The sequence below is a fragment of the Lepidochelys kempii genome, chromosome 8 (assembly GCF_965140285.1).
Source record: "Lepidochelys kempii isolate rLepKem1 chromosome 8, rLepKem1.hap1, whole genome shotgun sequence".
Lineage (NCBI taxonomy): Eukaryota > Metazoa > Chordata > Testudines > Cheloniidae > Lepidochelys > Lepidochelys kempii.
The window spans coordinates 38,447,554-38,474,229 of NC_136387.1; the positions used below are offsets into that span (position 1 = coordinate 38,447,554).

General features: G+C 42.8%; 2 protein-coding genes and 1 pseudogene across 13 annotated transcripts in view; all 3 read left to right on the forward strand.

The window, feature by feature from the left end:
- LOC144929056 (protocadherin gamma-C5-like) overlaps positions 1–26,676 on the forward strand; it is a 373,601-nt gene that overhangs the window by 215,777 nt on the left and 131,148 nt on the right. The gene's annotated exons all lie outside the window — the stretch shown is intronic.
- Positions 9,605–12,614, forward strand: LOC140916411 (protocadherin gamma-A4 pseudogene; annotated as a pseudogene).
- LOC140916412 (protocadherin gamma-B5) lies at positions 17,391–19,871 on the forward strand. The gene has a single exon (XM_073358064.1). The coding sequence runs from the start codon at positions 17,391–17,393 to the stop codon at positions 19,869–19,871; it is 2,481 nt and encodes an 826-aa protein (XP_073214165.1).

Below are 26,676 nucleotides of genomic sequence, written 5' to 3' on the forward strand. Positions count from 1 at the left end.
TGAATGCATTGAGTCAAGTTGTTTTTTCTTGTATATGGTGTTGGGTATGTGATAAGAGAGTGACATCATCTGCGAAGTCCAGGTCTTCAAGGGATGAGAAGAGTGTCCATTTAATGCCTCTTGGCATGTCTTCTGTTGTATGCTGCATTATCCAGTTGATGGCAATGTTGAAGATTGCAGACATGACACACCCCAATGTACTCCTGTTTTGACTTCAAAACTGAGCTCACTGTGATCAACATTGCATGTAAAGTTGAAATAGAAGCTTTTGATTACATTGATTATACGGAAAAGAATTCCATATGCCTGCAGAATGCACCATATGCTGGTCCTGTGAATGCTATCAAAAGCCGTCTTAAAGTCTATGAAATTTATGTAGAGTTGCCATTGCCATTCTAAGCACTGTTTAATTATGTTTTGTAGAGTGAAGATCTGGTCTGTGCATCCACGCCCTTTCCGAAAACCAGCTTGCTCTTTTCTGAGAATGCTATCAACTGCCTCTGATATACGCTGGACTATGATCTTTTCACAATACTTTGCTTGGCACATATAAGTGTGATACCATGCCAGTTATTACAATCACAGAGTTCCTTTCTTTGGTATCTTCACTATAACCCCATTGGTCCACTCATCTGGCACTTTTTCCCTTTCCCAGACTGATGTAAATAGAGGGGCCAGGATAGATGCTGCTAATTTAGGATTTACCTTGAACAATTCTGCATTCAAACTATCCTTGCCAGGAGCTTTCCCATTTTTTAAGGATTTGATGACTTGAATGATCTTTTCCTTAGTTTGGGTGTCTGTATTGATATCAAGATCTTCCTCTTCCTCCTGCATGTTTGCTTCCTCTTTAGGTCGCTCCCTGTTTGGCAATTCTTTGAAATGCTCTGTCCAGTGCATTTCTTGTTCTTTTTTGATTGTTAGTAGGTGTCCTTGTTTGCTCCTGATGAGAGTATTTGTTGGTGTCTGCCGTTTATCACTGATAAGCCACGTCATTTTGTAGATGGTTCTTTGTTCACCACGAGCAGCTGCATCCTCTGCTTGTGTTGCCAGATTATCAATATAATGCCATTTCTCCATTCTTACAAGGTGTTTGACCTCCCGGTATGCCTTGCTAAACTTCTCATGGTATTTGTCCTTTAGCTTCTGGGATTTTGTATCTAAAACATTTTTCTTCTGGGCTTGTCTGGTTTCTATGGCGTTCCATGTGCTGGGTGTAATTCACTCCTTCCTTCTCTTCTGCCAATAGCCTAGGCAGGCTTCACTGCACTGCTGTTACTTTGTCCCACTTCTTGTTGATCTCATCTGCATTCCCCTCCTCTTCATCAAGGTCTGCAAGTGCTTGAAACCTGTTCGTTAACTGCAGAATGAAGGCTTTCTGTATTTCAGGGGACTTTAGCTTGTCAGTGTCATAACGTCTATGTCCCTTGTTTGGTGGACTCACACTTCTCAGTTTTAGCTTGATGGAGGCTGTCACAAGGTGGTGGTTGCTGCCAACATCTGCACCCCTTCTCACTGTCACATGTATCAGTGAGCATCACCATTTGCCATTGATCTTCCTATGGTCAATCCGGTTCTTATCTCTGCCATTTGGAGAACATCATGTCAGCTTGTGAATTTCACAATGTTCAAATAGGGTTCCGCTGATGACTAGGTCATTCATATCAACAAGCCTGTCTCTGTTTTCATTCAAGGTGCCACACCCATGTCTTCCCATTGCTCTGTCATTGTTTGTATTGTTCTTACCGACCTTGGCATTTAGGTCTCCTGTGACAATAGTTAGGTCATGGCATGATACTCTCTCTAACTCCGACTGTAGTGTAAAGTAGAATTTGTCCTTTACTTCTTCATCACTGTCATTTGTCGGAGCATAGCATAGCACTGAATCAGGGTGATATTATTACACCCTCCTGGTGTTGTCCAACATCCCATCCAGAAAACAGCAAAGTTTCTCCCAAGGCTGTTAATCTTCCTGATCCCATCCATCTGCTCTCACTGACACCCAGGATGTGTGAGCTGTACCGTCTCATCTCTGCTGTGACCTGAGCTAGCTTCCCTGTTTTGTACATTGTCCATATGTTAAAAAAAACAAGTTTGGGTTTTGTCTTGATGTTGAGCACTTCAGTCTTCGTGCCAGTGGCTTCCTTTTGACTTTCATCACTGGCAGTCATATGGGTCATTGACTCCTGAAGGCCATCACACACAGTAATGATCGATTTCTCTGTCGCTGTTTCCATAACATATTTTGTGTTTTACGGGACAGGGTTGTTAGCCAAACCCCTAACTCCTAACTTGGAGGACCAGGATGTCTGTTTTGTCTGGCCCCTCCCCCACAGACCAATCCATAGTGGTTAAACCTACCAGGAGCAAAAAGCCCCTGCCTACACAGACTCTGGGGATCATTAGAGCACGCAAGCTGTCCCACCACGACAAGGCACAGACACCGAAGGACAGTACAATACAACCCTTCAATATTACCATATAGTCATTTTGTGTGGAGTGACTCATGATCATGGGTGCCAAACTCAGGGCAGACTGTTCCAAACCAGGGCACAAACCCCAAAGTGGTTGTGTGTTCGATAATAATTTTCACCAACCAAGTACTAAGTGTGAACTCCTCAAGCACTATAACAGCCTTAACATGGAGTTACAGACAGTCCCCTTGGGCACTCCGGTCTATCGTGCCACCCAGGCAAGCCTTCCTTCATGATAGATGGTCCTTTTCACCAAAAATGACAATAATATTCAGGTTACTCCCAGTCCCAAAGGACTAGTCACTTACCCCAGGTCAATTGTACCTTAGATCTCTCACCAAAGAAAATGCTTGTAGCCAATTCTATAATACCAAATAAAGATTTATTAACTAGGCAAAAGAAATAAGAGTTATTTACAAGATTAAAGCAGGTAAACATACACACACAAATGAGTTACAGTCTGAGTTTTCAAGAAGTAGTATAAGCTGCTGTAATGTGCAAGCTCTGCATGTCCTTTAATATGTGATGTATTAGCAGAAATATTGTAAGCTAGACACAAGTAGTAATTCTGCCAATCTACTCCATGCTGATAAGGCCTCAACTAGTGTACTGTGTCCAGTTCTTGGTGCCACATTTCAGGAAAAAAGTAGAAAAAATTAGAGAAAATCCAGAGGAGAGCAACAAAAATGATTAAAGGTCTAGAAAACATGGCCTGTGAGGAAAGACTGAAAAAACTGGGTTTGTTTAGTCTGGAGAAGAGGGGACTGAGGTGGGACATGATAAGAGTTTTCAGGTACACAAAAGGTTGTTACAAGGAGGAGGGTGAAAAATTATTCTCCTACCTCCTTAAGCTCCGAGAATAGGACAAGAAGCCATGGTCTTAAATTGCAGCAAGGGAGGTATGACAGGTAGTCTACTCATCACAGGTATGGTGCCTGCTCCTGGACATTCTGGGGAATAGCTCACCGGGTTGACACCTCTCCTTGTGGTTGCAAGCCATCCCCCAACCTCTAGCTCTTTGTCTGAAGCTCCTCTCTCCCTCTAGGAGCTGCTGCAGTCCCTTTGTGACTCAGGCCTCTGGCTAGGTCACAGTCATGATTTCCCCTTCCGGGGGTGCGGGGAGTCTATTCTCCCAAATAGGCTCAGGCAGTTCCTATGCACTGCCCCTCCAGTGCCACTGCCCCAGAGGCTACCTGGGGAACACAGGCCTATCCCTTACCCCAGGTTCCAGCTCAGGAACCCTCTAGTCAACAGTCAGGATCTATTCCACCCCATACCTTGCTGCATTTCCCTGAACCCTTTTCTACTCTTCTGGCTCTCCCTTCCTTCTCTGAGTCTGCCAGTTTTACCACTTTAACTGGGCCTTTCTGGGTCACAACTGAGAATACCAAATTCAGGACAAACTGCTGAGAAATAGAGCAGACACACCCTAAAACTGGAGGTTATTCTGCCATGAGATAGAAGTTTACTTTTGTTGCTGGTTTGGTCTGTTTCATCACACTGGCTAGCAAGAAGTCATAAAAGCAGTTTCTTTAGGCATTCCATCTTTATATCACCACCAAGAACACTGGATTTAAAGATGAGTGGTTCTTTAAAACCAGTCTCCTCAAATAAAAGGTTCTTCTGAGCCCAAAGGACCAACCACACATCCAGGTCAATATATAACTCAGATCTTACCCAATAATCATGCTGTTGCCAATCCTTTAGTATCTAAAATCTAAAGGTTTATTTATAAAAAGAAAGAAAGCTGAGAGTTAAAATTGGTTAAAGGAATCAAATACATACAGTAATTGGAAAGTTCTTGATTCAGGCTTGTAGCAGTGTTGGAATAAACTGCTGGCTTCATAAGGCTCTGGTTGCTTTCAAATAATTGGAAGATCCTCAATCCATTGGATAGAATGCTCCCATTAGTATAAATTCATAGTCCAGAGGCTTGAGCAGGATAGAAGCAAAATGGAGGTGTTTCCAGGTCTTTTATAACTTTTGGCATGTGGAGGGAAACCCATAGTTTTAAACAAAGCCCTCAGCACAGCTAGTGGAAAATCACAGGTGACAAGATATTGTTTGGAGTCACATGGCCAAGTCACATGTCCATGCATGACTTCACTTAGTCATAGCAGGAAGCCATTACCTGTGCCCCAGACAGAACATTCACAGGACAGTCCTTTCAGGGTAGATGGGCATCTTCCATTGTGATGTAAGTGTTTTTTGATGTGCCACTCACTTTGAAAAATCCCTCCAAGATGTGCTGACTAAATACCTTGTGGGTGTTACCCCAGGAGCAAACATTTTGAAATACAGGTATAGAGACAACAGTCATAACTTTAAATACAAAAATGATAAATGCATATAAATAGCATAATCATATTCAGCAAGTCATAACCTTTCCATAGACATCTTACTTGACAATCTTTGTACAAGGTTTGTTGCAAATATATAACAGTGGTTGCAACAACAATCTATACAGTCATATTTTATTAGATAACATCACAACCACTCCCTCCTCCCACGGAGGAGTTGTAGCCTACACATCTCTGCAGCCTCCAAACACTTCTCTCTTGCCAGTGAGTGACTGCAGCCTTTCCTGGCAGCCCCTTCTGTTGCTAGCTTCCTGGCTTATATAAGCCCTGCCTGTTTCTGGACAGGTGAGCTTCTTTTAATTAAAGCTTCTCTCACAGTCTTAATTCCCCCAGCTTTCCACCTAATAGGCTAATTGGCCCCTCTGGCCTGCCTTAATCCCTTCAAGTCAATATGAGGAAGACACTCCATCACAGGAGGTTTAGGTTGAACATTAGGAAAAACTTCCTAACTGTCACTGTAGTTAAGCTCTGGAACAAATTGCCTAGGGAGGTTGCAGAATATCCATCACTGGAGGTTTTTAAGAACAGATTAGGCAAACACCTGTCATGAATGGTCTAGCTATTGCTTAGTCCTGCTTTGAATGCATGGGACTTCTATGATTTAGGGCTAACCCACTCTAAGAGCTTGGGAATCCTTTCTTTATGCTTTGAAATATTGCCTTCTCCAAATTCTGAGTAACATAGTGATACAGTTCCTTCTGGTCTGGCATTTTTATTCCCTTCCCCCAGAGTTCAAACTGATGGAACAAGTGTCAGCATCTGTCTCCTCTTTATGGGTCTGTGTGTGGTGAGGAATCAACAAAGTCTTTGTCCTTCCATGTTTCACAATGGCTCATTTGATTTTAATGGGCCTTCTTGTGTGCAGGACCAGCACTTTATACTAATTAATTCTTCTTTCCTGTTTGGTGAGTTACACAATTACAGAGATCTACAATGCAAGCAATCAATATAAATGTATACCATAGGCTACAGATGTTATAAGAGAGATCAATTTCATAGCTGTTTTCAGCTACCTGAAAGGGGATTCCAAAGAGGATGGATCTAGACTGTTCTCAGTGGTACTAGATGACAGAACAAGGAGTGATGGTCTCAAGTTGCAGTGGAGGAGGTTTAGGTTGGATATTAGGAAAAACTTTTTCACTAGGAGGGTGGTGAAGCACTGGAATGCGTTACCTAGGCAGGTGGTGGAATCTCCTTCCTTAGAGGTTTTTAAGGTCAGGCTTGACAAAGCCCTGGCTGGGATGATGTAGTTGGGGTTGGTCCTGCTTTGAGCAGGGGGTTGGACTAGACAACCTCCTGAGGTCCCTTCCAACCCTGATATTCTATGATTCTATGAATACATGTAACATCCTACAAGCATTTCATCAAGTCCAAACACAAAACACATTCTTATCAACTTAATGTCCATTTTAACAATGCTAACACATAGGTGACCCAGACTGGTTTCCAGCTATGGATTTATCAGTGTTCAGTGAGGCCTAAGGAGCCTTGGCATGAACTGGCATCTGGGCTGCCAATGTTACACTTACAATATGGAATACAGGATTTATAAGTGAGGTTGATGCATACCACAACTCATAAGCCTTTAAAGAAACACTAAACACATTCTTATAATTCTAATACCTATTTTAATAATATTAGCCCAGGTGAGCCTGACTTATTGCAACTATATATTTGTCAGTGTTTCTTGAGACATGGGGACCTTGGCATGAGCTGGCACCTGGTCTGCCAACATCACAACTGCATCATCTGTTTCCTCAAATACAGAACAGAAATATTTATTGAACACTTCTATCTATTCCTCTTTGTTATTGATAATTCTACCATTTCCATCTAGTAATAGACAAATACCATTGTCAGGCTTCTTTTAGTTCCTAATGTATTTAAAAAACTCCTTATCATTTTCTTTAACTCTGTTGGTCAAAGATTTCTCCTCCTGTCCCTTGATTTCCCTTATCAATTTTATACAATTCCTAACTTCTGATTTATATTCATTACTATCAATTTCCCATTTCTTTCATTTGTAATCTTGCATATAAAAAAAAATTACTGCTGCCTTCACTTCCTATCTAAAGCAGGTTGTTTTTTAACCAGCACAGCCTTCTTCCTCCTTCATGGGATTTTGGCTTTTTGGGCATCTAGTATAGTGTTCTTAAGGGATTCCCATTTATCATGCACATTTGTTGATTAAATTATTTCTACAAACTGATTTGGCTCATAATTGTTTTCAGCTTTGTGCAATTGTCCTTAGTAAAGCACCAAGTATAATATTACTCATCTGGACTTTATTCTGCTTGCACATTATAAAGGTGATCAAGTCATGATCACTTCTACAGAAGCTACCATTAACTTTTAATGCTGTAATCAGCATTATCTTTATCTGTTAGGACAAGGATGTTTTCGTACTGGCAGCATGAGACCTCAGGTCTCCCATGATCACACAGGTTTTGTTTTGTTTGTTTGTTTGTACTGTGTATTATAGATAGGTCAGTAAGGGGGTGGTCATCTTGTTACCTAGTGTAATTTGGTGGTCTGTAGCAGCCACCAGCTAGTACCCCATCTTGTGCTTTATCTGTTAGGAAGTTGATCCATAAACATTCAATATCATTTTCTTCTGAAAAAAGAAAAGGAGTACTTGTGGCACTTTAGAAACTAACCATTTATTTGAGCATAAGCTTTCATGAGCTACAGCTCACTTCATTGGATGCATTCAGTGGAAAATACAGTGGGGAGATTTATATACATAGAGAACATGAAACAATGGGTGTTACCATACATACTGTAACAAGAGTGATCACTTAAGGAGAGCTATTACCAGCAGGAGAGTGGGGGGTGGGATGGGGGGGGAAACCTTTTGTAGTGATAATCAAGGTGGGCCATTTCCAGCAGTTGACAAGAACGTCTGAGGAACAGTGGGGGGAAGGGGGAATAAACATGGGGAAATAGTTTTACTTTATGTAAAAAGAAAAGGAGTACTTGTGGCACCTTAGAGACTAACCAATTTATTTGAGCATGAGCTTTCGTGAGCTACAGCTCACTTCATCGGATGCATACTGTGGAAACTGCAGAAGACATTATATACACACAGAGACCATGAAACAATACCTCCTCCCACCCCACTGTCCTGCTAGTAATAGCTTATCTAAAGTGATCATCAAGTTGGGCCATTTCCAGCTAAATCCAGGTTTTCATTTGGACAGCAGGACAGTGGGGTGGGAGGAGGTATTGTTTCATGGTCTCTGTGTGTATATAATGTCTTCTGCAGTTTCCACGGTATGCATCCGATGAAGTGAGCTGTAGCTCACGAAAGCTCATGCTCAAATAAATTGGTTAGTCTCTAAGGTGCCACAAGTACTCCTTTTCTTTTTGCGAATACAGACTAACACGGCTGTTACTCTGAAACCTTACTTTATGTAATGACCCATCCACTTCCAGTCTCTATTCAAGCCTAAATTAATTGTATCCAGTTTGCAAATTAATTCCAATTCAGCAGTCTCTCATTGGAGTCTGTTTCTGAAGTTTTTTTGTTGAAGAATTGCAACTTTTAGGTCTGTAATCGAGTGACCAGAGAGATATAAGTGTTCTCCAACTGGTTTTTGAATGTTACAATTCTTGATGTCTGATTTGTGTCCATTTATTCTTTTATTTAGAGACTGTCCAGTTTGACCAATGTACATGGCAGAGGGGCATTGCTGGCACATATCACATTGGTAGATGTGCAGGTGAACGAGCCTCTGATAGTGTGGCTGATGTGATTAGGCCCTATGATGGTGTCTCCTGAATAGATATGTGGACACAGTTGGCAACGGGCTTTGTTACAAGGATAGGTTCCGGGGTTAGTGGTTCTGGTGTGTGGTTGCTGGTGAGTATTTGCTTCAGGTTGTGGGGCTGTCTGTAAGCAAGGACTGGCCTGTCTCCCAAGATCTGTGAGAGTGATGGGTCGTCCTTCAGGATAGGTTGTAGATCCTTGATGATGCGTTGGAGAGGTTTTAGTTGGGGGCTGAAGGTGATGGCTAGTGGTGTTCTGTTATTTTCTTTGCAGCCTGGGGTTTTACCAAGATGGAGCTCCCCAGCTCCCTTTGCCCTTCCCCAGCATTGCTCCATTTCAGGTACCTTGCTCCCAGGCAGCTAGCCCTTCTGCCTCCAGGGCTAGAGTGAGACTCCTCCAGCTTCTGGCCCACAGCCCTCTTATCAGGGTCAGCTAGCCACAGCTGTGGCTGGCCTAACTGAGCTGGCCACAGCAGTGGCTGCTACTCGAAGCCTAGCTTGGCTGTTTTAACCCCTGTTCTTCAGGAGTGGGGCAGCTGCCCCACTACAGGCTCTCAGCACCCCCATTATACAAATGTTCCAGCGTCCCTGCCTCTTGTTTGTTGCTGAGTTCCTATCATTATCGTCAATTGAACTGCTAATTAATTTTATGAATAACATTTGAACAAATAAATACTATCTTAAAACAAATAGTATTTACAGCTGCAGATGTACAAACCAGAAAGAAGGTTGCTAAAATTGGGCAGCACTGTTTAACAATTGCACAGCGCCCAAATGAAAGGTGGAAGAATATCATATCCATATACAAAAATATTTGCATCTACATATACATGGAATTTGTGGGATTCCAATCCATGACCAAATCCCCAATGAAGTGATCAGACAGCAAAGTGGAGTGCAGGACATCAGTGTTGAAAGCAGGTACAATAAAATGCGATAGGCTGGTCATATAACTGGGCTCAGTGACAATCAGTGGACTGCAGCTGTCGCAAAGTGGTACCCATGGGAACTGAAATGACCAGTAGGTCGATCTCCAGAGAGATGGGAAGATTTTATGGTGAAAAGGCATGGCTGAACATGGAGAAGCAAGGTCAGGATAAGAGAAGACTGGAAGATGTGTTGTGATTGGCGTAATCTATATGAGGGCTGAAGGACCCATTGGTCAAGGTGACATATGCATGATTATTATAAACAAACGTGTGTAAAATTCATGGACAACCATATTAAAATTATACAACATATTATTACAATATTTTTATGGAAAATAAAGAGATTCTGCATCAGCAACACTTTCGTTCATTCCTTATGTGCCAGTAGACTCTCCTATTTATTTAAAAGTGAAAAGTAGCATATTTACATTTTAAAATATCAAATTAAAAACTTGCAGGGAGCGTGTGTCATTATTGTTTGATATAAATACCAATCGAAAAACTCCAGCACAGAACTTCTGCAGTTATTGGTTGAGACTCTGAGCTCTGCTGTTCACCAATCAGGCAGACTAATGCCAGGAGAGATCTGGCCAGCTCCGCCCCGGTATGTCACAGCCCAGAACACGTCTGACTCTCTCACTGAGCGGGTCTGGGTGGAATCATGAGGGGCGATATTCGATGGAAACAGTTTATGATTTAACAAGTGATACTGTCGGAAACATTCGGCCAGATATAAAACCAGAACAGAGACATTCCCAGACGTAGAAATGGGCGGCATCTCCACATCAGCATGAGAGTGACAGGAACATATAAGCAACGACACGGCGAAGGGTGAGCCCTGTTTTTCGTTATATTGGTTACACTTTGGGAATCAGTTTCTGGGCAGATTCGCTATTCGATTCCGGAGGAAAAGGAAAAAGGCTCTTTCATGGGGAACATCACAAATGACCGGGGGAGGAGGGGCTGGGGAGGGGTATAAAAGAGCTCTCAGACCGCAGAGTACTTTTTGTGCCAAGAGGTGAGACTCAGTATTTGCTTGGAATTTTAAGAGAGACCATTTAATCTGCACGGAAAGGATAGTCGGAGCTGGCCGGATGGAGAACTGTTTGTTAAATTGTGAGGCTATAATGGAGGATGAAATAAAACTTTATGAAACTGACATTGAAATAAAAGATATTAATGATGATGTCCCCAGCTTCCAAAAGAAGGAACTAGAGTTAAAAGTCAGAGAGTTAACAGTGGCCGGGACCCGATTCCCACTTCAGGAGGCGCAAGACCACGTATAGGCATTAATTCTCCCCAGGACTATCAACTCAGCACGAATAGGCATTTCTGTCTGATTGTGCAAAGTGGATCCAATGGAGTTAAATATGCGGAATTGGTGCTGGGAAAGTGGATGGACAGAGAAGAACAAACTTTGCGATCTAACCCTTACAACCACCGACGGAGGAGATCCCGTCAGGTCTGGCACTTTGCATTATCAGAGTTATTGTTGAGGCTGCAAATGACAATACGACAATGCAATTAGTCAGCCTGTCTACAAATTGAGTGTTCTGGAAAAAGTGCCTTATAGGGTTCACAGCAGTGACAGTGAAAGCGCCTGATCCGGATGAAGGAATCAATAAAGAAATGCAATATTCAGTTAGAAAGATAACTGATAATGCTTTTCCACTTGGACTCGAAGACGGCAGATGTAACACTCCTGGGGAACCTGGACTGTGAGGAATCTACATGATATGAAATTGAAGTGCAAGCGCATGACTGGAAGTTCTTTTTGAAAGATCAAAAGTTGTGGTTGTGGTCTGATCTGAATGACAACGCTCCGGAAATCGCTCTCAGTTCTCTTATCAGCTCGATCCCCGAGGACTGTCATCGCCCTTTTAACTGTGCAAGATCCAGACACAGGAGAGAGCAGAGAGGTCACGTGCTCCACACCCAGCAACCTCCCCTTCCAGCTGAAGAAACCCTTCGAGAATTATTAGTCTGGTGACAGACCGAGCCCTGGACAGGGAGCAGGTGGCAGCATACAACATCACAGTGACCGCCACAGACAATGGGACTCCTCCTCTTTCTACAGCCACTACGATCCCACTCCGGATTTTAGACACGAACGACAAAGGTTCCCTCTTCTATAAAACATCCTACAAGGCCGATGTCACTGAGAATAACCAGAGAGGCGCCTCCATTTTCACACTGAGGGCGAGTGACCCCGGCGCTGGGGTGGGAGGTAGAACGCCAGAGTCATTTACTCTGTTACCCAGGGTCAGATCCAGGAAGCTCTGCTCTCCTCCTCCATCTCCATTAACTCCGAGACTGGGGCTCTCTACGCTCTGCGCTCCTTCGATTACGAACAGTTCCGGGAGATTCGGTTCCAAGTGCAGGCTCAGGATGGGGGTTCCCCACCTCTCAGCAGTAATGTCTCCGTCACTCTCTTTATACTGGATCAGAATGACAACAGCCCGCACATCTTACACCCCTCCTTTCCCACCGATGGCTCCACGGGAGTGGAGTTGGCCCCTCGCTCCTCCGAGCCGGGTTACCTGGTCACTAAGGTGGTGGCGGTGGATGCAGACTCCGGGCAGAACGCCTGGCTCTCCTACCAGCTGCTGAAGGCGACAGAGCCGGGGCTCTTCTCTGTGGGACTCCACAGCGGCGAGATCAGGACAGCGTGCTCCTTTGCAGACAAAGATGCGCTCAAGCAAAGCCTGGCGGTTTTAGTGAAGGACAACGGGCAGCCCCCTCTCTCTGCCACGGCCACTGTCACGGTGGTGGTGGCTGACAGCATCCCCGAAATCCTCTCCGATTTAAGCAGCCTCTCAGCTCCTGCAGACCCCCAGTCCAGCCTCACCTTGTATTTGGTGATCGCTGTGGCTTCCGTTTCCTGCTTGTTCTTTACCTTTATCCTAGTGTTACTGGCCCTGAGGCTCCGCAGGTGGAGAAACTCGCAGTTGTTTGACTCCTTGAGTTCCCGTCTCCCAATTTGTGGGGAAGTTATCATAGCTCTGAATAATAATATGGTTTACATTAAAATATGCATCAAAATCTGGAAATGTGCAGTTAGATCACTTTCTTTGTTGCAATAACTATCTATCTATCTAGCTAGCTAGCTAGCTAGCATCGTATTATCTGAATACCTTCCACATAAAATTAATAGCGAAGTCCCAACTGGACTTAAAACGTACGAACATAAGAATGACCATACTGGGTCAGACCAAAGGTCCATCCAGCCCAGTATCCTGTCTACAGACAGTGGCCAATGCCAGGTGTCCCAGAGGCAGTGAACCTAACAGGTAATGATCAAGTGATCTCTCTCCTGCCATCCATCTCCACCCTCTGACAAACAGAGGCTAGGGACACCGTTCCTTACCCATCCTGGCTAATAGCCACTAATGGACTTAACCTCCATGAATTTATCCAGTTCTCTTTTAAACCCTGTTATAGTCAGAGCCTTCACAACCTCCTCAGGCAAGGAGTTCCACAGGTTGACTGTGCTGTGTGAAGAAGAACTTCCTTTTATTTGTTTTAAATAAAACAAATAATGCTGCCCATTAATTTCATTTGGTGGCCCCTAGTTCTTATATTATGGGAACAAGTAAATAACTTTTCCTTATTCCCTTTCTCCACACCACTCATGATTTTATATACATCTATCATATCCCCCCTTAGTCTCCTCTTTTCCAAGCTGAAAAGTCGTCGCCTCTTTAATCTCTCCTCATATGGGACCCGTTCCAAATCCCTAATCATTTTAGTTGCCCATCTCTGAACCTTTTCTAATTGAGATGAGGGGACCACATCTGTATGCAGTGTTCAAGATGTGGGCGTACCATGGATTTATATAAAGGCAAAAAGATGCTCTCCATCTTATTCTCTATCCCTTTTTAAATGATTCCTAACATCCCGTTTGCTTTTTTGAATGCCGCTGCACACTGCGTGGACATCTTCAGAGAACTATCTACGATGACTCCAAGATCTTTCTCCTCATTAATTGTAGCTAAATTGACCCCCATCATATTGTATGTAAAGTTGGGGTTATTTTTTCCAATGTGCATTACTTTTCATTTATCCACATTAAATTTCATTTGCCATTTTATTGCCCAATCACTTAGTTTTGTGAGATGTTTTTGAAGTTCTTCACAGTCTGCTTTGGTCTTAACTATCTTGAGCAGTTTAGTATCATCTGCAAACTTTGCCACCTCCCTGTTTACCCCTTTCTCCAGATCATTTATGAATAAGTTGAATAGGATTGGTCCCAGAACTGACCCTTGGAGAACACCACTAGTTACCCTTCTCCATTCTGAAAATTTACCATTTATTCCTACCCTTTGATCCCTGTCTTTTAACCAGTTCTCCATTCAAGAAAGGATCTTCCCTCTTATCCCATGACAACTTAATTTACATAAGACCCTTTGATGAGGGACCTTGTCAAAGGCTTTCTGGAAATCTAAATACACTATGTCCACTGGATCCCCCTTGTCCACGTGTTTGTTGACCCCTTCAAAGAACTCTAATAGATTAGTAAGACATGATTTCCCTTTACAGAAACCAAGTTGACTTTTGCGCAACAATTTATGTGTATCTGATAATTTTATTCTTTGCTATTGTTTCAACTAATTTGCATGGTACTGACATTAGACTTACCGGTCTGTAATTGCTGGGATCACCTCTAGAGCCCTTTTTAAATATTGGTGTTACATTAGCTATCTTCCAGTCATTTGGGTACAGAAGCTGATTTAAAGGACAGGTTACAAACCATAGTTAATAGTTCTGAAAGTTCACATTTAAGTTCTTTCAGAACTCTTGGGTGAATGCCATCTGGTCCCGGTGACTTGTTATTGTTAAGTTTCTCAATTAATTCCAAAACCTCCTCTAGTGAGACTTCAATCTGTGAAAATTCCTCAGATTTGTCACCTACAAAAGATGGCTCAGGTTTGGGAATCTCCCTAACATCCTCAGCTGTGAAGACTGAAGCAAACAATTCATTTAGTTTCTCTGCAATGACTTTATCGTCTTTAAGTGCTCCTTTTGTATCTCAATCGTCCAGGGGCCCCACTGGTTGTTTAGCAAGCTTCCTGCTTCTGATGTACTTAAAAAACATTTTGTTATTACCTTTTGAGTTTTTGGCTAGCTGTTCTTCAAACTCCTTTTTGGCTTTTCTTATTACATTTTTACATTTAATTTGGCAGTGTTTATGCTCCTTTCTATTTACCTCATTAGAATTTGACTTCCACTTTTTAAAAGATGCCTTTTTATCTCTCACTGCTTCTTTTACATGGCTGTTAAGCCACGGTGGCTCTGTTTTAGTTCTTTTCTGTGTTTTTTAATTTGGGGTATACATTTAAGTTGAGCCTCTATTATGGTGTCTTTGAAAAGTGTCCATGCAACTTGCAGGGATTTCACTCTAGTCACTGTATCTTTCAATTTCTGTTTAACTAACCTCCTCATTTTTCTATAGTTCCCCTTTCTGCAATTAAATGCCACAGTGTTGGGCTTTTGAGGTGCTCTTCCCACCACAGGAATGTTAAATGTTATTATATTATGGACACTATTTCCAAGCGGTCCTGTTATAGTTACATCTTGGACCAGATCCTGCACTCCACTCAGGACTAAATTGAGAGTTGCCTCTCCCCTTGTGGGTTCCTATACCACCTGCTCCAAGCCATTTAAGGTCTCAAGAAATTTTGTCTCTGCATTTCATCCTGAGGTGACAAGTACCCAGTCAATAGGGGAATAATTGAAATCCCCCACTACTATTGAGTTTTTTATTTTGATAGCCTCTCTAATCTCCCTTAGCATTTCATTGTCACTATCACTGTCCTGGTCAGGTGGTCGATAATAAATCCCTACTGTTATATTCTTATTAGAGCATGGAACTACCATCCATAGAGATTCTATGGAACATGTGGATTCATTTAAGATTTTTATTTCATTTGATTTTACATTTTCTTTCACATATAGTGTTTCTCCCCCTCCCCCGCCCCCGTTCTGTCCTTCCCATATATTTTGTACCCCAGAATGATTGTGTCCCATTCATTGTCCTCACTCCACCAGGTTTCTATGATGCCTATTATATCAATATCCTCCTCTAACAAGAGACGCTCTAGTTCATGCATCTTATTATTTAGATGTCTAGCATTTGTGTACAAGCACTTTAAAAACTTATCACTGTTTATTTGTCTGCCCTTTTCTGATGTGTCAGATTCTTTTTTACTTGAATGTTTCTTGTCTGATCTGGCCTATACTTTATCCTCTTCCATCCTCTCCTCCTGACTAAAACCTAGAGAATCTCTATCAATAGACTCTCCTCTAAGAGAAGTCTCTGTCCGATCCACAGGCGCCTCTGCAGCAATCCGCTTTCCCCCATCTCTTAGTTTGAAAACTGCTCTGCAACCTTTTTAATGTTTAATGACTTCCTGGTGTCTGGCTTCCTGCCCTTTTAGGAGTAAACACTGTTCTTTAGGGAGGGTTTTGGTTTTTGTTTTGAAGTTTTAGGTTTTACTAATTTTCTATATTTACAGAGAGAGAATAGAAATACATAATGCAGAAACTAACTTATAGAATCCTTTATTTATGATTAACTGATTAATTCAACATTTCAGAGAGAATATTTTAATTCTTGTTTGTTATGCTTTTAAAGAATAATTAGATGCGTCTATAGCTATGTATATTAATATAGATAAATTCTTAACTGACTGAAATATGTTGGTATAATGGGCGTATAGTAACAGATTTACGTCTGACTTGCGCTGACATGATTGATTGTCCTAGTTTAGATTTGCATCATGGAAAAGCTTTTGTATGCAGGGCTTTCAAGAGGACGTTCCCAGGATTCCAGGGATGCTTTATATATGGAACGCTTAAGGGTTCGTCTGGTCTCCTTTTATTTTGTTTATTAGGATTTATGAGAGAAGCTAGCTTTTAAGTACAGTATCACTTAGGAGAGTGGAACCTTCTTCTTCATCTTCTTTTTGTAGTTATACATTTTTAATGGGCAGATTTCCTTCCAAAAAAAGAGAAGCTTAAATGGACATATATGTTTGTCCGAAATGGGTTTTATTTATGATGCTTAATCAAGTATATAAACCCGCAATCGTTCCCGCTCTTCTCAATTAAGAAAATAATTCTATCTGTCAAATATTTCACAATTATCACTTGCTGGATTTCAAGCATACGTGTGAACGTCGATATTTGAGAGTTGTGGTTTATGGTCGAGAACTTTTTGCAAGGGTTGAATAGTTCTTGTATCTACTCATTTGATATAGTTTAAAATAATTAGAATTATAAATCACCCGTATTCATTTTTTAGATTAACCAAACAGCTATTTGTTTTATAGTAAATCAAAAGGATTAGCTTGCAGAAAAGGACAAGATTTCAGACCAAAGCTTCCACATATGTAGAGCTATATCTACAAAAAAAAAAAGAGAATATATGTATAGTTTTGCTCTGGGATGCAGTCCTTTACAGTTAACAAGAAATGTGCAGTGCTTCACAATTTGAGTATATTCTTTAGATTATAATCATGTTAATAATTAGTAAATAAAGCGACTAAACTGCACCGGCGCCTTGATAAGATCGCTGCTATTGCAGTTCTCCCGCTGAGTGCCGCTGTTGGCCAATGCGGAGCCAGGGCTGGAGCCGGAGTTCCACCGGAGCCTCCTGCAGTGCGATTGCTCCGTCACACAGCGCAGATCGCAGAGGAAACAGCAGAGAGACCTTCCCAGCCCGGCTGAGAAAAGGGAACTGCCGTTAGAACACACAATACCGGAATGTTTAGCCCTTTGCCGCGAATTCCTTTGCCCTGATGAGATTTGTAAACACCAGATATAACCAAAATAAACAAGGAAATCTGACAGAGACTGGGATGGAAATCAGGTACCGAGAGCCGAGCCGAGCAGTCTCACGGCAAGTACTGTTGTTTCCCTTCTTATTGTCTTTGTTCTGCCGGGCGGTCTCGGAGCACTTTTGTTATTCCATGCCTGAGGAAATGGCTAAAGGTTCCCTTGTGGGGAATCTCGCCAAGGATTTGGGATTAAATATCAGAGAATTGCAGCAGCGAAAGCTCCGTGTCAATTCGGAAAAGCAATACTTCAGTGTGAATGGGGAAAATGGCAACCTGTATGTGAATGGCAGGATAGACCGGGAGGAGATATGCGGGGAGACACCCGTTTGTGTCCTGACACTCAAAACGGTGGTGGAAAATCCTTTAAATATTTTCCATGTGAATGTAGCAATCCAGGATATTAATGATAACGCCCCGAAGTTCATCAACAGTAACATTAGTTTAGAAATCAATGAGTTAGCGCTGCTGGGTATGCGATTTCAGCTGGAATCTGCTCAAGATCCAGATACCGGGATCAACTCAGTGCAGAGTTACCAGCTGAGCAAGAACCCGCATTTTACCCTGGCTGTAAAGGAGAGCCCGGATGGAAATAAATACCCAGAATTAGTGCTGGAAAAATCTTTGGATCGGGAAAAGCAAAACTCTCATCACTTGATCCTGACGGCTGTGGATGTGGGAGATCCAGTTAGATCCAGGACTGTTCAGATTAGGATAAATGTCACTGACGCCAATGACAATCCCCCCGAATTTACTCAGGAGATCTACAAAGTCAGTCTTAAGGAAAACCTACCAAAGAGCTCCTTAGTGCTTCAGATAAAAGCCATTGATAAGGATGAAGGGTTAAATTCCCAAATCACATACTCATTCAGCAACACTCCAGAAAATGTTCGTAAAATATATCATTTAGATCCTGAGAACGGCAGAATTACAATTATAGGGAATTTGGATTTTGAAGACACGCATAAATACATGTTGGGCGTCGAAGCCAGGGACGGGGGTGGCCAATCCGCTCACTCGAAAGTTCAAATAGAAATTCTTGACGAAAACGACAATGCCCCAGAATTGACGTTTACATCAGTGTCCAGCCCGGTAGCTGAAGACTCAGTACCCGGGACAGTGATAGCTCTGATCAAAGTTCGTGACCAAGACACGGGAGAAAACGGAGAAGTCAGCTGTCACATCCAACACAATTTGCCTTTTAAAGTAGTGTTTTCGTCTAACAGTTACTACAAGCTCCTCACAGACAGCACCCTGGACAAGGAAAGGACCCCGGAGTACAATATCACAATCACGGCCACAGATAAAGGCTCACCCCCACTCTCCACCCAGAAAACCATCCTGTTGCAGATCTCAGATATCAATGACAATGCCCCTGTTTTTGAGAAACCTTCCTACACCGCCTATGTGCCAGAGAACAATCCCTCGGGGGCCTCTATTTTCTGTGTAAAAGCCTCAGACCGGGATTTGGACCAGAACGCCCGAGTCACTTACTCCGTCCTGAACAGCAACCTCAAAGAGGTGCCTCTCTCCTCCTACATCTCCATTAACTCCCAGACCAGAGCGATCTATGCGCAGCGCTCCTTTGACTACGAGCAATTCCGGGAGTTTGAGCTGCAAGTGAAGGCCCAAGACGGCGGGTCCCCACCTCTCAGCAGCAATGTCACCGTCAGGGTGTTTATTGTGGATCAGAATGATAATGCCCCTCGCATCCTGTACCCTTCGCTCGGAGCTGATGGCTCCGCCTTGTTCGAGATGGTGCCTCGCTCGGCCGAGGCAGGTTATCTGGTGACTAAGGTGGTGGCGGTGGATGCTGACTCGGGACACAATGCCTGGCTCTCCTACCATCTGCTGCAGGCCACGGACCCGTCGCTCTTCAGCATGGGGCTGCAGAGCAGGGAGATCCGGACAGCCCGCGCCTTTGCGGACAGAGATGCTGTGAAGCACAGGCTGGTCACCCTGGTGAAGGACAACGGGCAGCCGCCTCTGTCCGCCACAGTGACTCTCAACCTGGTGTTTGCCGAGAACTTCCAAGAGGCTCTTCCGGAAATGAGTGACCAATCGGGTGACTCGGCATCTCAGTCTGATTTACAGTTCTACTTGGTGCTGGCTTTAGCCCTGATCTCATTTTTGTTCCTCCTGGCAGTGACACTGGCCATTGTGATGAAATTGCGAAGGTCAGGAAATCCCAAATTGCTTCAGTGTTTTGGTCCTGACCCTTATCCAAAGACCGGCTCTGTGTTCCCACCAAACTATGAAGATGGGACTTTGCCTTACACCTACCAGCTGTGCTTGTCCTCGGAGTTAAAGAGGAATAAATGTACCTCCCCGAAACCCAGTGCCCAGATGGCAGAGAATATTCTGTGTAGTGACAGCTCCTGGGTGTCATTTATGGGCAATGGAGCTAGTAGCAGCTTACATGGTGGGATGGAGACTACTGGGGAGGTGAGTTTCTGTTTTCATTATTTACATAATATCTTTGCAGAATACAGGTTTTTATTGTGAAAGTCTAGGTGTCTTTCCCTCATCCTCATATTACCCGTGGTCTCAAAATATGAACGAATTTGTTGTCACAACATCCCTGCAAGGCAGAGAAAGTTATCTCCATTTTACACGAGTATGTGAGGTATAATAGGAGTAACTGAGCCGTGGCAAGTCATGAATGAAGTATGTAAGTAAGCCGAGGAAAAAAGTTATACCTCCTAAGTCCCTTTCCATTGCCTTAACTGCAAGACAGTTCTTACTTTCAAGAGAATAGCATCTTTCCACTAATTTCAAAATCTTTCATTGGAATAAATGCATTGTCCAGAAACATTTATATATCTTCTTTAAGATATGCTTTTTTTCTGATGGTAGAGAAAAATATGAAAGCTATCTAACTGAAACATGTATTTTTGTAATACTCTTCAAAATGCTTCTTTTGAATAACTGAGCCTCATTTAACGTTCCAGGGCACAGATTGTCCCACAAGTTCTTTGAATGTAGTGGAGACATTTTTTTTAATTTCAGAAGGTGTACAAAGCTTCTAGGAGAGAAGGTATTCTAGATTTGATTTTGACAAATAGGGAGGAACTGGTTCAGAATTTGAAAGTGGAAGGCAGCTTAGGTGAAAGTGATCATGAAATGATAGAGTTCATGATTCTAAGGAATGGGAGGAGGGAAAACAGCACAATAAAGATAATGGGTTTCAAGAAAGCAGACTGTAGCAGGGTTAAGGAGTTGGTAGGTAAGATCCCATGGGAAGCAAGTCTAAAGGGGAAAAGAGTTCAAGAGAGTTGGCAGTTTTTCAGAGACATTATTATTAAGGGTACAAGAGTAAACTATCCCACTGTGTAGGAAAGCTAGGAAATATGGCAAGAGAGCACCCCCTAGCTTAACCAGGAGATCTTCAAAGGTCTGCAACTCAAAAAAAGAGTCCTACAAAAAGTGGAAACTAGGTCAAATTATAAAGGGTGAATAGAAACAAATAACACAAGTATGTAGGGATAAAATTAGAAAGGCCAAGGCAAAAAAAAAAGATTAAATTAGCTAGAGACATAAATGATAACAAGAAAACATTCTACAAATACATTAGAAGCAAGAGGGAGACCAAGGACAAGGTAAGCCCGTTACTAAATAAGAGGGGGAGGGGGAACAATAACAGAAAATGTGGAAATGGCAGAAACGTGTTTGTTTCAGTTTTCGCCAAAAAGGTTAGTAGCAATTGGACCTCTAACATAGTGAATGCCAGTAACAATGAGGTAGCATCATAGGCTGAAATAGGGAAAGAGCTAATTAAAAAATATTTATACAAGTTAGATGTTTTCAAGTCACCAGGGCCTGAGGAAATACATCCTAAAACAGTGGTTCTCAACCAGGGCTACATGTACCCCTGGGGGTACTCAGAGATCTTCCAGGGGGTACATCAACTAATCTAGATATTTGCCTAGTTTTACAGGAGGCTACATAAAAAGCACTAGCAAAGTCAGTACAAACTAAAATTTAATAGAGAATGATTTGTTTATACTGATCTGTATACTATACACTGAAATGTAAGTACAATATTTATATTCCAAATTATTTATTTTATAATTATATGGTAAAAATGAGAAAGTAAGCATTTTTTCATTGATAGTGTGCTGTGACACCTTTGTATTTTTATGTCTCATTTTGTAAGTTTTTAAGTGAGGTGAAACTTTTTTGGGGGGAGAAGACACAAGACAAATCAGACTCCTGAAAGGGGTACAGTAGTCTGGAAAGGTTGAGAGCCACAGTCCTAGAATACTCAAGGAGATGACTGAGGAGATATCTGAGCCATTAGCAATTATCTTCGAAAAGTCATGGAAGATGTGGAGATTCCAGAGGACTGGAAAAGGGCAAATATAGTGCCAATCTAAAAAAGGGAATAAGGACATTCTGGGGAATTACCAACCAGTCATCTTAACTTCAGTACCTGGAAAGATAATGGAGTAAATAATTAAGCAATTAATTTGCAAACACCTAGAAGATAATAAGGTCATAAGTAACAGTCAGGATGGATTTGTCAAAAAACAAATTGTGTCAAACCAATCTAATAGATTTCTTTGACAGGGTAATAAGCCTTGTGAGTAGGGGGGAAGTGGTAGATATGGTATATCTTAATTTTAGTAAGGGTTTTGTTACTGTGTTGCATGACCTTCTCATAAACAAACTAGGGAAATACAACCTAGATGGAGCTACTATAATGTAGATGCATAACTGGTTGGAAAACCATTCCCAGAGAGTAGTTATCAGTCATTCACAGTCAACCTGGATGGGCATATCAAGTGGGTTCCCACAAGGATCAGTTCTGGATCTGGTTCTGTTCAATATCTTCATCAATTATTTAGATATTGGCATAGAGAGTATACTGTGACAGGGTCGGGCCAGATGGCTACAGGACAGTAATAGAAGGCAGATATATTGGCCCCAGGTTAAGTAGGTCCCTTTTCCCTGGGCAAGGTAACAGGGAAGGTTCCAGAAAAATCAGGAACCTTCTGGAGACAATTAAGACAGACAGGCTGATTAGAACACCTGCAGCCAATCAAGAAGCTGCTAGAATCAATTAAGGCACGCTAATCAGGGCACCTGGGTTTTTAAAAGGACCTCACTGCAGTTTGTGGTGCATGTGTAAGGAGCTGGGAGCAAGAGGCACTAGGAGCTGAGAATGAGAACGTGGACTGTTGGACTGAGGAGTACAAGCATTATCAGACACCAGGAGGAAGATCCTATGGTGAGGATAAAGAAGGTGTTGGGAGGAGGCCATGGGGAAGTAGCCCAGGGAGTTGTAGCTGCCGCACAGCTGTTCCAGGAGGCACTCTAGACAGCTGCATTCCACAGGGCCCTGGGCTGGAACCTGGAGTAGAGGGTGGGCCCGGGTTCCCCCCAAACCTCCCAACTCCTGGTCATACACAGGAGGAGTTGACCTGGACTATGGATTCACGAAAACGGCCAAACTGAGGGCTGCCATGAAGCTCCAAGGTGAGCAAATCCGCCAATAAGCGCAATACCCACCAAAGTAGAGGATGAACTTTGTCACAATACTTATAAACTTTGTGCATGATACCAAACTGGGAGTGGTTGCAAGTGCTTTGGAGGATAGGATTACAATTCAAAATGATCTGGACAAACTGGAGAAATGATTGGAAGTATATAGGATGACATTTAATAAGGACAAATGCAAAGTACTCCACTTAGGAAGGAACAATCAGTTGCACACATACAAAATGGGAAAGGACTGCCTAGGAAGCAGTACTGCAGAAAGGGATCTAGGGGTCATAGTGGATCTCAAGCTAAATATGAGTCAACAGTGTAACACTGTTGCAAAAAAAAATGAACATCATTCTGGGGTGTTGTGACTGGGGTTCTAGTGGGGAGCCAGCTTTGGTCACTCAGTTAGAGTGAACTGCAAAGAATGGGGCAGACAATCCCCTCAAAGCTGGTGGATATTCCAGTACTTACATTCACCAAGCCAGCATAAAATGCCTTCTTTATTACCTTACTGGTTACTCAGAAGTCCAAACAACACAGTTCCCTTAAAGTGATCCAGCCTCAGGCCTCCATCCAGGTACCCACGTAAAATATGATGAAAATTTCTGTAAATCTTATTTCATCATATAAAAGAAAAGGTTCTACCAATCCCAAAAGGATTGGACACATTATCTCCCAGGTTTATGTATGTTTCAGATCTTACCCAAATACACACTGCAGCCAATATTTATTAACTAAACTAAAATTTATTAAAAAACAAAAGAGGGAGACTATGGTTAAAAGATCAATATACATACAGACATGAGTTCATTTCATAGAGGTTCATATTCATAGCAGAAATGGTGAGCTTTGTAGTTGCAAAGAGTTCTTTCAGAAATAGTTCATAGGTTATAGTCCAATATGCAAATCTCATATTCAGGGTATACCGTCATAACTGGGACCTCAGTCTTGCGATTCAAACTTCCACTGATGAAGCCTAAGCAGATCTGAGATGACAGAATCAGGCCCCAAGGATCTTTTATACAATTTCATGTCTTTTGACAAGTTGGAGTTCCCTGGGGAACAAAGGATAATTAGAATGACTTTGAAAGAGGTTTCAGAGGAACAGCCGTGTTAGTCTGTATTCGCAAAAAGAAAAGGAGTACTTGTGGCACCTTAGAGACTAACCAATTTATTTGAGCATGAGCTTTCGTGAGCTACAGCTCACTTCATCAGATGTTTACCGTGGAAACTGCAGCAGACTTTATATACACACAGAAATCATGAAACAATACCTCCTCCCACCCCACTGTCCTGCTGGTAATAGCTTATCTAAAGTGATCAACAGGTGGGACATTTCCAGCACAAATCCAGGTTTTCTCACCCTCCACCCCCCCACACAAATTCACTCTCCTGCTGGTGCTAGCCCATCCAAAGTGACAACTCTTTACATAATCAAGTCGGGCTATTTCCTGCATAGATCAAGGTTTTCTCACATCCCCCCCACCCCCATACACACACAAACTCACTCTCCTGCTGGTAATAGCTCATCTAAACTGACCATTCTCCAGGTTTAAATCCAAGTTAAACCAGAACATCTGGGGGGGGGGGTAGGAAAAAACAAGAGGAAACAGGCTACCTTGCATAATGACTTAGCCACTCCCAGTCTCTATTTAAGCCTAAATTAATAGTATCCAATTTGCAAATGAATTCCAATTCAGCAGTTTCTCGCTGGAGTCTGGATTTGAAGTTTTTTTGTTTTAAGATAGCGACCTTCATGTCTGTGATTGCGTGACCAGAGAGATTGAAGTGTTCTCCGACTGGTTTATGAATGTTATAATTCTTGACATCTGATTTGTGTCCATTTATTCTTTTACGTAGAGACTGTCCAGTTTGACCAATGTACATGGCAGAGGGGCATTGCTGGCACATGATGGCATAGATCACATTGGTGGATGTGCAGGTGAACGAGCCTCTGATAGTGTGGCTGATGTTATTAGGCCCTGTGATGGTGTCCCCTGAATAGATATGTGGGCACAATTGGCAACGGGCTTTGTTGCAAGGATAAGTTCCTGGGTTAGTGGTTCTGTTGTGTGGTATGTGGTTGTTGGTGAGTATTTGCTTCAGGTTGCGGGGCTGTCTGTAGGCAAGGACTGGCCTGTCTCCCAAGACTTGTGAGAGTGTTGGGTCATCCTTTAGGATAGGTTGTAGATCCTTAATAATGCGTTGGAGGGGTTTTAGTTGGGGGCTGAAGGTGACGGCTAGTGGCGTTCTGTTATTTTCTTTGTTAGGCCTGTCCTGTAGTAGGTAACTTCTGGGAACTCTTCTGGCTCTATCAATCTGTTTCTTTACTTCTGCAGGTGGGTATTGTAGTTGTAAGAAAGCTTGACAGAGATCTTGTAGGTGTTTGTCTCTGTCTGAGGGGTTGGAGCAAATGCGGTTGTATCGCAGAGCTTGGCTGTAGACGATGGATCGTGTGGTGTGGTCAGGGTGAAAGCTGGAGGCATGCAGGTAGGAATAGCGGTCAGTAGGTTTACGGTATAGGGTGGTGTTTATGTGGCCATTGTTTATTAGCACTGTAGTGTCCAGGAAGTGGATCTCTTGTGTGGACTGGACCAGGCTGAGGTTGGTGGTGGGATGGAAATTGTTGAAATCATGGTGGAATTCGTCAAGGGCTTCTTTTCCATGGGTCCAGATGATGAAGATGTCATCAATATAGCGCAAGTAGAGTAGGGGCTTTAGGGGACGAGAGCTGAGGAAGCGTTGTTCTAAATCAGCCATAAAAATGTTGGCATACTGTGGGGCCATGCGGGTACCCATAGCAGTGCCGCTGATCTGAAGGTATACATTGTCCCCAAATGTGAAATAGTTATGGGTAAGGACAAAGTCACAAAGTTCAGCCACCAGGTTAGCCGTGACATTATCGGGGATAGTGTTCTTGACGGCTTGTAGTCCATCTTTGTGTGGAATGTTGGTGTAGAGGGCTTCTACATCCATAGTAGCCAGGATGGTGTTATCAGGAAGATCACCGATGGATTGAAGTTTCCTCAGGAAGTCAGTGGTGTCTCGAAGGTAGCTGGGAGTGCTGGTAGCGTAGGGCCTGAGGAGGGAGTCTACATAGCCAGACAATCCTGCTGTCAGGGTGCCAATGCCTGAGATGATGGGGCGCCCAGGATTTCCAGGTTTATGGATCTTGGGTAGTAGATAGAATATCCCAGGTCGGGGTTCCAGGGGTGTGTCTGTGCGGATTTGATCTTGTGCTTTTTCAGGAAGTTTCTTGAGCAAATGCTGTAGTTGCTTTTGGTAACTCTCAGTGGGATCATAGGGTAATGGCTTGTAGAAACTCGTGTTGGAGAGCTGCCGAGCAGCCTCTTGTTCATATTCCGACCTATTCATGATGACAACAGCACCTCCTTTGTCAGCCTTTTTGATTATGATGTCAGAGTTGTTTCTGAGGCTGTGGATGGCATTGCGTTCCGCATGGCTGAGGTTATGGGGCAAGTGATGCTGCTTTTCCACAATTTCAGCCCGTGCACGTCGGCGGAAGCACTCTATGTAGAAGTCCAGTCTGCTGTTTCGACCTTCAGGAGGAGTCCATCTAGAATCCCTCTTTCTGTAGTGTTGGCAGGGAGACCTCTGTGGATTAGTATGTTGTTCAGAGGTATTTTGGAAATATTCCTTGAGACGGAGACGTCGAAAATAGGATTCTAGGTCACCACAGAACTGTATCATGTTCGTGGGGGTGGAGGGGCAGAAGGAGAGGCCCCGAGATAGAACAGCTGCTTCTGCTGGGCTGAGAGTATAGTTGGATAGGTTAACAATATTGCTAGGTGGGGTGAGGGAA